This window comes from Pteropus vampyrus, unplaced genomic scaffold (assembly GCF_000151845.1).
Source record: "Pteropus vampyrus isolate Shadow unplaced genomic scaffold, Pvam_2.0 Scaffold261, whole genome shotgun sequence".
NCBI classification, from domain to species: Eukaryota; Metazoa; Chordata; class Mammalia; order Chiroptera; family Pteropodidae; genus Pteropus; species Pteropus vampyrus.
Genome location: NW_011889042.1, coordinates 91,300 through 103,504, shown reverse-complemented (window position 1 = coordinate 103,504; position 12,205 = coordinate 91,300). Strand labels below are relative to the sequence as shown.

General features: G+C 34.2%; 1 protein-coding gene across 1 annotated transcript in view; it reads left to right on the top strand.

The window, feature by feature from the left end:
• Window positions 1-12,205, top strand: part of LOC105302144 (ubiquitin carboxyl-terminal hydrolase 32-like) — a 117,982-nt gene that overhangs the window by 34,172 nt on the left and 71,605 nt on the right. The window contains exon 2 of the mRNA XM_023520380.1: window positions 8,865-8,992. Within this exon, the coding sequence (XP_023376148.1) occupies window positions 8,865-8,992 (128 nt within the window). The remainder of the gene's footprint in view (window positions 1-8,864; window positions 8,993-12,205) is intronic.

The window sequence follows — 12,205 nt, the reverse complement described above, 5'->3', positions numbered from 1 at the left end:
AGTCTAGGTCTTCACATGACCTTCAGTGTGTATGTGGAGAGATGGGAGATGTAAGTTCCTTGGTGTTTTTATATATGGACATAATCTTGTTAGCCCCTGTATAACCTCATTTAACAGTAATTCCTTCATAACTCCAAATGCAGCCACACTGGGGTTTAGGAGAATTAATCAAATTTTCCTATAGAGTTTATCTTCATCAATGACACTGACTATACTTTTGAACCAAGCAGACATCTAGAAATAATCATAGATCATTTTTTCTTTTCTTTCTTTCTTTTTTTTATAGCCAATTATCCATTGAACCCTATTCAGTCAACTTCAATATTTCTTAAATCTGCCTTACTTTACCTCCTTTTTTGTTTAGGCCATCATCTCTTGTCTGAACTAATGCAGCAGCCTCTCAGTCAGTCTTTATGGGGCCTATTTGGCCTTTTCCCAGTCTTTTGTAACACATTAACATGATTGTAAACATAAATCTGATTGTTAGTTCTTCATTTGAAACTCAAGAATAGTGTAGGGTGTCCTTCCATACACTCATACCTAATACCTCTATCAGGATTAAGTTCGGATGTATATTAAACAGAAAATAAGTAAGATATAGAAGTTTATTTTTCTCACACACAAATCCGGAGGTGGGATATACAGAGGTTGTATTTGTATGGCTATTTCGTGGTTATCTGAGCCTTTTCTGTCTTTTCAACCTTACTATCTTTAGTATATGGTTTATAATTCTAGGTTCACTCATAGTGTAAACTGGCTGCTGGAGGGGAAGCCACTGCTTCTGAGTTCCAGGTGGAAAGAGACACAAGCAAAAGGATATTGCCAGCTCTCTTAAGCTTTTAAGGAGTTTTCTTAGATGTTCTCCCTATCAATTTCTACTACATTTCATTGGTCATTTCTATTTGCAAGGGAGTTTGGAAAATATATTCTTTTAGCTGGGAACATTATCACCTCGAATGAAGCCAGGGTTCTGTTTATCTGCCAGTCATCATTTCAGCCTCATTTCCTACAGCTCTGCTTCTTGCACCACCTACTCCATTTATATAAAACTACTTTCGGTTTCCTGATTATCTATGCTACTTCATTCTTTTATGTGTTTTCTTTGCATGGAATACCCTTCCACCCATTTTTGCCAGGTGAACCCATACAAGGGTCACCACCTCTAGGAAGTCTTTCTTATTTTATTTATTTATTTAAAATTAAAAAAAAAATTTTATGGTGACACTGGTTAATGAAATCCAGTAAGTTTCAGCTGTACATGTTAACAGTAAGGCATATATATACTTACACTGTGTGTTCACCTGGAAGTCTTTCTTAATCAACTCAGACAGAATTAATCACTCCCTATTTTAGGATTTCATTTTAATACCTGCACTTTAATTTCTTATCTAGTATTACAGTTATTTTGGTTGTGTGCCTCTCTTCCTTACTAAATTTTGAAGTATTAGAATGCAGGAACTGTGTCTTATTCATCTTGACTGTGCCTAACACATCATAGACATTTAATGATTGTTGGAAAAAAATCAGCTAAAAGTACTTAAAAATAGCTAGGAGGAATGTTATGTTTGTAGGCCACATGCAATTAGGAACCCTCTAGGGCTACAGGTAATAAATATGTAGGTATAGGACCACAACATTAAAATGATGGAATTAGAGGCTAACTTCTGAAATGTCTGGTTGATTGATTTGAAGGTATTTATTGTTTAAAACAAATAATTAGTCTTGATAACTCTGCTTTGTAAATGAATTTTTTATAAATAATTTTTTTTGTTGTGTGTGTGTGTGTGTGCGTGTGTGTGTGTGTGTGTGTTTTGCAGCTTATGCTTCTCTCTCTTCTTTAACAAAAAAATCTATGACAAAACAGTTATAGCTCTAGCTCTGTTTCATCTTTTATTTTCTTTCCCAAGGACAGTGTGTCCATTGCCTTGCTAAGTCGTATTTCATTATAGAAGTCAGGTTGACTATGGGAAAAGAGAAAATTTTCATTTAAACTTTCAGGAAGAAAGGCTCTAGATAGAGACCTTTCTTAGATCAGGGAGTCATTCAGAGCTAGACTAGTTTCTTTTTATTCTTTTGCCTTGGAGTGTTTTCCCTTCCCTCCCCTCTCCTCCCTTCTCCTCCTCTCCCCTCCTCTCCTCTCTCCTCCCCTTTCTCTGTCTGTCCCTCTCTCTTTCTTTTTTACTATTCTTTATGTTAGTTACTAAAGTTGTTTACGAAGAAATAGATCATAGATCACAGTCTCCTCTCTCCGTATCCCTCTTTTTTCTTTAAGGCTAGGTTATTCCCAGTTTCTGAAATGATACCTTTAGTTGTAGTACAGGTGAGATTTCAGTCTCTCCCAATGGAGTAGTAGTTCTATGTCTTCTACCTGTTGATTTTGTTCCCTTTCTAAGATGTTAGTTTGGAAGTTTAAATCTCTAGTTTAGATCTTTCTTTGGCTAGAGGTTATCATCTATAATAGTTTAATATTCCTGAAGGAGAGTTGTATGGTCGACTGTTTTAGGGCAAACTTTTTTAGTAGCACTTTTTTGCTATGGTACCATTTTCTTTAGTACTTAGGTTTCTAATTTGTCTTTCAGAGATGTGTAAATATTTAAAAGGGGGTATATGATATAGAATTCTTCAGATGCCTATGGAAAAACAAAAACAATACAAATGTAATACTTAGTATTTGTGTATATGGAAGATTATATTTTCAAAAGATGGTTATAACACTTTCATCTCACGTGCTTTTTACAATTGTGGGATGAAAGTGTCATAACCAACTTTTACACTTCTCCCATGTTCCATGAGAAGTGGAATGTATGGTTGCTCTTCTTGAATCTGGGCAAGCTTGTTATTGCACCAGAATTAACAGTCTTGTTATTTCAACTTTTTTTTTTTAAAATCAGGGATACCAATGAAATGTATGTTGATTTCCTTTGCTTCTTTGTCTAATATTTCTCTGTCATTTTTCTCTTTTCTTCGTTAACTTTCTTACTCCATTTTCCCTGATTTAAAAAGTATTTTTTTAAATCAGGGATACCAATGATTTCCTTTGCTTCTTTGTCTAATATTTCTCTGTCATTTTTCTCTTTTCTTCGTTAACTTTCTTACTCCATTTTTCTCCCTTTTCTCAATCGTGTTCTTCTTTCTGTTAGAACACATTTGTTTGTTTGGCCAGGGAGCAGATGGTGGGCATTTTGGTAAATATTTTTCCATAATGCTGGCAATCTCAAACTGAGATCCAGTTGCCCGTATTCCTTCTCCTCTATTATTAGAAAATGAAATTAAATGATGGGTTTATATGAGGGCTGATGTATGTCTTTCCATGCTTGCTTTTTCAAAATGGAAACTTTTTCAGTGTGAAATATGTTACATCTATGTGAACACTGAACAGTTAATAGAACTCTTAAATCAAATTTAGTTTTCCAGTAGCTTCCTGGTCTGAATTCTGTATTTAAAAATTTTACACCTTATACTTTCACACTCTCACCAGAATAACTCCTGAAAAAGTAAAATCTCGTTAGCATATTTATCACCCTAAATATTCCTTTCGTTTCTCTTCTATATTTTCCTCTCTTGCAATCCCCACACTGTACATTCTAGCCTCTCAGACTGTCCCCCAGGCATTCCTAACATCTTCTGACCTCTGAGCCATTACTTATTCTCATCCTGATACCTGACATGTTCTTCATGTCTCTCTGTCTTATACTCATTCTTGATTTTCTAGCATGAGAACTGCCCTCCCTTTTATGAAACTTTCCTATATTCCTCTCCTGTAATTTCTTCTTTGTGTTCTCATAGTACTTGTTTATATCCCTTAGGCTAGTTATTACATTCTACTCTGTTATCATTATGCTGATTTTGTGTTAATTTATTTAGCAAACATTTGAATCCCTGGGCCCTACTTCCAGAGACTCAAATGTATTGGTTTGGGGTAGAGCCTGGGCATCAGCATCCTTTATATGTTCCTCAGGTGATTCCAGGGTTAAGAACTAAAACTGAGGACCATACTTTATCTTTTTGTTTTGACATAAGAACATCCAAACCTGTAGAGAATTTTTATAAAAGTTGGTTTGAGCCAAACTGACAACATGCTGGGAAGCAAAATCTCATGTTCTAGAGAATTACAGTTGCAGTTTCTTTTACACATTTGGATTACATGAAGGCGGGAGAAAGATAAATCTCTGATTGGATTACAGGAGAGTTAACACAATTATGTTATCCCTTGAGGGCCTGTGGGGTCTGAAAATAGATGATTATGTCTGGCATTTCAAAATGTGTTAACCTAGATGCACAAAAACAATGGGCAGGGCTTGCTTGAGGCAAAGATGAACATTTTATAGGCCTGGAGCTTGATTACCTACTGTGACTTTCCCAGTTAGGAATTTATGATCAGATCACCCTGTGAGGTTACTTTCATTCACTGAACTTTGTCAGATTTATTACATAATCCCTTTTTCGTTCACATTTGTATCCCCCATAGCACCCAACACAGAATTGCCAATGATTACACACACACACACACACACACACACACACACTTATATACATACATATGTATGTGTATATAAACACATATATACGTGGATTACTATGTAACTAGAAACTGCTAGACAAACAAAACTATGAAATGTATTTTTCTGTTCTTGTTTCTATTTTAAAAACATTTAAAAAATATCCACTAGGGAAGTCTTGGATTTAGTGAACACTAAACCTGTCTTGTGTTTGACCTATGAGTTAAATAGAATAAGCCCCATTCTTTAATCTGTTACAAGGTAGTTTTCATAAAATACGTGTTGAATTCTTGGTGACTTTAGTGCAGCTATGATTAGCAGTCTTTATAGATTAATACAGTAAATATAGCAAATATATGTAACCATGCTTTGAGTAAATATCACAGTTAGTCCAACCTGTAGCTGGTAGATGCAGCAGAATTACCAGATTGAACTTTTGATCTCTTAAGACCAAATGACTCATGAGTTGCTTCTTTTATGTAACATTAGCAAAATTGGTTTTATGAAGGAAGATTTCATTTCGTTTATGATTTTATGGAATGTTAATGACCTTTTAAAGTATTTATGAATACTTATAGTAATGTGACTTACTTGGCTTTGAGTGAGACAGTACTCATGCTCAACCCTAATACAGTGACTTGGGTACATTCTTTATAGTGAATGATGATATTCTTCCCATTTCTGTCAGAGCTACAGAAATTGCCTTCCCCCTCTTGATATGTCTCTACTTCCTTTTCTGCTCTCTCCCTTTTCCTTCCCTCCCTTTTGTTCCAGTGTTAGGTGGCAGCTGGTACTGCTGGGATGGTAATATTGGTCAAGAAGTGCAGAGGAAAGAGGATAGGGCCAGAAAAATTTGTCGTTTAGCTTTTCTCTCCTTTCTCTGGTCCTCATGCAACTTTCCTCCAGAGTTAGGAGTAAAAAATTAAAAGGGAACATCCTTGTTACTGTTAGAAATCCCCTGTTTCCAGACTGTCATTTATTTAGCATCCATTATTTTCCTGTCTTGTTAAGTCCTTTTTATATATATAGTATATTCTCTCATTAAATCCTTATAACACTGCCAGGAATTAGGTGGTGGTATAGTCATTTTAGATGAATGAGTAAGTGGAAGCATGGAGATATTAAGTAACTTGCTCATATTCTCACAGCTAGTATGAGACAGTATTAGATTGAACATGTTTTGTTTATGCCATTAATCATTTGAGCCTGCATGTTTAACATTTTTTAAAAATTAGTTGTCAACATTTTAAAGTAGAAAGAGTTCACAAAAATTCATATTCCTGGTTTCCTTATTGCCACATTACAGCAAATGCCTGGAACTTAGTAGCAGCTACACCCTGTAGAAGGGATATGTGCTCTCCTAGAGTTTCACACACCCCTACCTGGCTCACATATCATTTATATTACCCTCCTGGTCCTTGTAAGTATTTCAGTTTTTTTTGTTTGTTTGCTTTTATTTTTGGTATTTTAGTTTTTGAACTTCACATACAGAGGAAAAGGCCGCCATGGGCCTCAGCAGAGCTTTGCTCAGTCCATCAGCCTGCGTTTTGTACTCAGTGCCAAGGGAGGGCGGCTAGATGCAAATGCTCACTTAATCATCACACTTTTTCATACCTTATTATCCCTCCTATAGCTTTCAGCTATATCTGGTGTTTTCCATGTATGGAGCATTTCTGTCTCTTTCTCCAGGGATCTTTTTATATATACCTACATATAGAAGATTGGTGTGAAAGTGGTGGCTGTGTGGTAGGTGGTAGATTGGTGCCTGACTGCTTTGTGTTAATAACCACTCATATAGACTTTCAGCCAACCTCTTTTTAGTTCCACCTTTTATATGCTCCCTCCCCTCCCCGCCCCCACCCCCGCCCCCCATTTTGTGGTAGTTGGTACCATCATTTCTGGGGCCTTTTTTGGGTGCTCTGGACAGGGTATATTAGTTTGCTTCTTGTTCACATTTCTTGATTGCTAGTGCTTAGGCTTCAACTTTCTTTAGTTTGCTTAGGTCACCACTCCTTCAGACACTTGATGATCATCAGAAAAATTTGATTGTCGCTTAGGTCCTCAGTTCTCCCTTCTCCTATCCTTGTGAGTTTATATCCTTTTTTATTCTTTCTGTAATTTTAGTGAAGTGTCTAGAGGGAGAGAAGAGATTAAAAAACATTTAATTTTCCATTTTTTCCCCTGATACAGCTTTTTCTTTCAAAAACTAACTACATTAATGTGTTCTGACCTTAAATTTTTACTTGATTCTATTCTTTTTCCATCTTGCCTTAATTTTTATGTTTAAAGTTTTCAAAGTTTCACTTGTACAATGAATACTTTTATGTACTTTTTGTCTATAGATTAACCAATTGTTAGTTTATTTATTTTGAATAAATACTGTTTAATTTCAGTAAATATGGATTGTAGCAATATTTTAGTGTCTCATATTCTGAGTATATATAATAACTTTTTCAGTTTGTCTTCTGTTGATGGACATTGTTTGCTTCTTGTAAATGCTTTAAAAAGCTTATATGTACATTTTCTTGTTATAAATGAACTCATTAGCCATCAGAGTGCTATTTTTTTAAACATACTACCAGTTTTTTAAATAATCTGTAACCAACAGCGTATGTGATTGTCATTTTATATCCTAGTGATTGATTTTCTTTTCTCCTCCACTAGACTGTGAGCATCCTAATTTGTTAGTAAAGCCATGGACTTTCCCTCCCTACCACAAACACTTATTAAATGATAATATATATGTGCCAGGCACTCTTCAGTCTGTATCTTGCTAGTCCTTTTTTGCCTTACTTGAGACTGTAGACTAGTCCCCTTTTCACGTCCTTTGGGGACCACACTCTTGTTTTTCCTGTTCTAACTATTCCTTATTAATCTTCTTTAAGTATTATTTCTTCCTCTGCATTCACTGTAAGAATTGATCTCTTTCAGTTTTGTCTCTGTCTCATTGTGTTTCTTAGTCATGATTTTAATTGCCACCTATATGCTGATGACTCCCATTAAACCCTTCCTAAGCTTTACATGTGTAATTGTAAAAACCTAATGGATCTCTCCAAGCTTCCTCACATTCAGTATACTCTTATCAGAATTTATCATCTTTTCTTCATCATGCATTCATTTTCTTACATTTCCTTTCTATATGATAATACCATCGTTCAAGTTTCCCAGGACAGAATCCTGGGTATTATTCTAAATTGCTTCTGTTTTCAAGCTCCAAGTTCTACTGACTTTTCCTTCCAGATATTTCCCAGATTTAGCTCTTTCTTTTCTTCTAGAAGTAGGAGTCTACTTTTTGCTTCCAGGTTTTTTCGGTTCTCTGCTGTACTGGTAGAATGAACTATCTGAATTGTATCTGAGTCTACGGCCATACCACCCTGAACGTGCCTGATCTCCTCTGAATCGTATCTAACTGTGTCTTGTTTCCCTTCTGCCAGGAGTTTGTATCTGAATTATATCTGGCTGTATCCCTTTCTTATTATGACAGAACAGAATCTCTGTTACTGGGTCAATGACTGCCTCTCTAGGTTTATCATTTACTACTTCCTGCCTCGTTTATTATTTTCTAGTAATATATAATTATCCATATGCTCTGTACATCACTGTACTTTGAAACAAACTGTTATCTCTGCCTAGCATGCCCTTGTTTCTTTTACTTGGGTTAGCCTTTAATTAAAATTTTACATAATCATCCTCTCTGTTTAGTTTTCTCTTTCTTCCAGCATGGGCAAAAGGTACCATTTCTGTGTCTCCATTGTGATCATTGTACTGACTGCATACTATTAGAGTGTTTATTTTTCTGTCCTTGTATACAAAGATTGTTCTATTCAGTGAAAAAAAAATCTTCAATGTGTAAAATAAAGTAATGGTTCAGTAATTTTCTTGATAATGTGTGTCTAAAAATTTTAGGTTATTAGAATCATCTATTTGCAGTTTGTTTTCTTTATAAATCTAAGCTAAACTGGGGGCTGGCCTTCTCATGGATAGATATGTGCTCAAGGAGTACAAATATAATTTTTATCTCAAAGGAAAGATGAGCATTGCTGCTGAAAACATAGTAATGCCAGAACCTAATGCCATTTAGCTTACCTTCTAATTTGAAGTACTTGTTGCCTCTTCTTTGTCCCTGCCTGAAATTTGCATGCATAGTGTAATGTTCTGCTGTTTGAAGATAGTGGGTCAAGAATTTTCATATTCACTTCCTAGATTAGATTTGAAAACATTAAAATTATGACTAAATATCTTTAGGTTCGTTTTACTTACCTGGAAAAATAAATAACATTTGCCAATTTTATTAGAAATTGGGCTGAAAAATTGTAAAGATTTTGAGAGACCTTTTCTTACCTATCTTCTATTTCTGAATTATAGTTACAGATGTAGAGCTGAAACGACTGAAAGATGCCTTCAAGAGGACCTGTGGACTCTCGTATTACATGGGCCAGCACTGTTTCATCAGGGAAGTGCTTGGGGATGGAGTACCTCCAAAAGTTGCGGAGGTAATCTTTACATTCTAGGTTTTATTTTCAGATAGTTATCCATCAGCCTGATTTCTTGAGGGGCCTCCTGGTTTTAACAAATTTAATCTTCCCCCCAGTTATTAGTTATCAGTTTTCTTACTGAGTAGGTAAATAGGTCTTGTTTTAGATGTCAGTATGGCTGTGTTCTTAGAGGCCAAATGGAAGTATGGTAGAGATACAATTCTGCTTCTTTTGTACTTCTGAGCTTTAATAGCTACTGATTATAATCATGAAATCATTTGTATAACTGGCCTTATTTTTATAAACTTCATCACTTTGACATAATTTTTATATTGGGACTATGTTTTATAAATTTTATGTTAAAGAAAACCTTTCCAAATAGTAAAATCTAATTAAATTAATTCTATAAAATTAAATGTTATAAATGAAACACTAGCTAATTGGAACTTGTGAAGGCTTATTTAAATTCTACTAAAATTTTTAGGCAGAGATAAAATGTGCTAAGTTGACACAAATATTCCCTTTCTAAAAATAATGTGTTTACTATTTTATAGGAATATGCACAGATATTTATTGTGTCATTCTAAATGCAAAATGAGAATAAAAGTAATAAAACAGTGAAAATTATAATAGGAATTTTAAAATATAGCTAACATACAATAATATATTAGTTTCAGGTGTATACCAGAGTTATTCAATATATTATACTAGCATTTAAGACAAAAAGATGATAAGAAAATAGGAAGATTAATTCATACTGAAACAGAGAACCCAGTTAGTCATATTAGGGAAAAAGTTAACCCTGTCATAAATCTGGAAATAATGACCAAAAAAAGCACATAATTTTACATAAGAATGCATATAAGAGAATTAATAAAAATCTTTAAAAATAAGTAAATAGATAGAGCTTAGAGGTGAAAAATAAAATATATTGTAAAAAAAGAAGAAAAAGAAAAATGGTTCTAGCTAGTTTATACTAGGTAAATATATCATCCGTGCTAGCTAACTTTACTTAAGAACTCACTCCATGTGTTTTCCATAATAAAGACACATCCTGCAAAAAATAATTTATATAGTATCATATAAAAATTTGGAATTTAGAATATTTCATTTTAGGATATAACTAGCAATTTCATGAGATAATATAAGTTGCCAGTTAGAGGAAGGGATTTAAACTGAGTCCATAGTAATTAATTCAAGATGCTTCCAAATTCAAATACAGATTTTTCCCACTACAGAAAGTAGAACATTCCTAATGAAACCTTTTGTAAGCCTAAATGGCATAGAATGAATACACAGAATAAATCAAGATAAAGTACAGATGCTCACAGACACAGTTCAAAGTATGGCATCTTGATGTTGAGATGCTGAGTCTAGTTCCTGGGGAAGGAGCTTGGTAGTGCTACTCTCACTACTCCTGGTATATACTGCCTCTAATGGCTCACTGTAAAATAAACACTGAATGTTGTTTTTGCTTTCACTTTTTTTAATAAATGTGAAAATTCTCTTTGTATTTCCTTCAGTTAGTGAAAACAAGTACTAATGTAGGTCTTTTGTAAAAGTGAAGTAGCCTAAAGGGAACTTTCAAAAATCGGGCGATACCCATATATGCTGACTTCAGCTTTTCTTTTCCCTTAGCTCTTTTTTTAAAGTCAAAACTGTCAGACTCAATGTAATTCATGGTGCTGAGAAAAAGTTACATGAGAATATCTGACTCTTCTCTTTGGATGATTTATAAAGATTTTCATGTGTACATCTCTACACCTGTAAACAGATAGCCATTCAGGTCCTTGTCCATTCTTTAGTTGGTTTGATCCAAGTCAGATACATAATTTGCTAATGTATTCTCCCATTCTGTAGGTTGTCTTTTCAGTCTCTTGGTGGTGCCCTTTGAAACACAAGAGTTAAATTCTGATGAAATCCAATTTACCTGTTTTTCCCTTTATCACTTTTGATTTTGGTATTGTATCTAAGAATTCATTGCCTAACCTAAAGTCACAAAGATTTATCTTTTTGTTTTCCTCTAAGAGTTTTATTTCTTACATTTACATCTCATCTATTTCATGTTAATTTTTGTGTATGATGTGAGGAGTCTAACTTTGTTCTTTTACAGATGGTTCTCCAGTTCTAGGACCATTTGTCGAAAATGCTAGTCTTTCCCATTGAATTTTCTTGTCACTCTTGTTGCAAATTAGTTGACGATAGCATAAGGTTTTATTTCTGGATTCTCAATTCTATTTCATTATTTCTGTGTCTGTCCTCATGTCAGTATCACCTTGTCGTGATTACTGTAGCTTTGTAGTAAGTTTTAAATCAGAAAGTGTCTTTTCTCCAGCTTTGTCTTTTTTCAAGTTGTGTCTGTTCTGGGTCCCTTGTATTTACATATGAATTTTAGGATTAGTTTGTCAATTTCTGGGGGGAAAAAAAACCAGATTGGATTTGATAGGGATTGCACTGAATCTATAGATTGATTTAATGAGTATTGCCATTTTAACAATATTTAAGTCTTCTGATTTTTGAAACGAATGTTTTTTCATTTATTTCGGTTTTTAATTTCTTTCATGATGTTTTATAGTTTTCAGTGTACAAGTCAAATGCCTATCAACTGAACAATATATAGTGTATCCATACAGCGTAATATTTGTTAACAAAATGGGATGAAGTTTTTAGATGTGCATGGTTGAACCTTCAAAACATGCCAAATCAAAGAAGCCAAATATAAAGACTGCATATTTTTTAATTCCATTTATATGAAATGGCCACAATAGACACATCTACAGAGACAGAAAATAGATTAGTGGTACTTTGTTAAAATTTTAGCTGATTTTTTTTCTTACTCTTTTGCATGGCAGCTGCATCTTCCTCCCATGCTCTGCATTGGAGAGGCAGTCTGAGTATATTGTGTTTGGGAGGAATCTGTCCTTCTTGGGGTGTTAGACTACTTAGTTGCCTTGCGATCTGAACTTTCTGATGGGCCTAAGAGATGTAACATTATAGTTTATCTGGCTTTTTCTAGTTTTTTGTTTATGAGTGGCATTCTTTCAGGCTTTCTGTATCTCAGGTGGAAGTGGAACTCGCTGCAGTATTATTTTTATATGACTATTTCATAAATTTCATTTAACCCAAAACTATTTCAAGAATCTCTGTTTTTTTGACTATCTCTAAGAGTCATCCCTGGCTACAATAATTAATTGTTTTATAAGAATGATCTTAATTTTAAATTGTAAAATC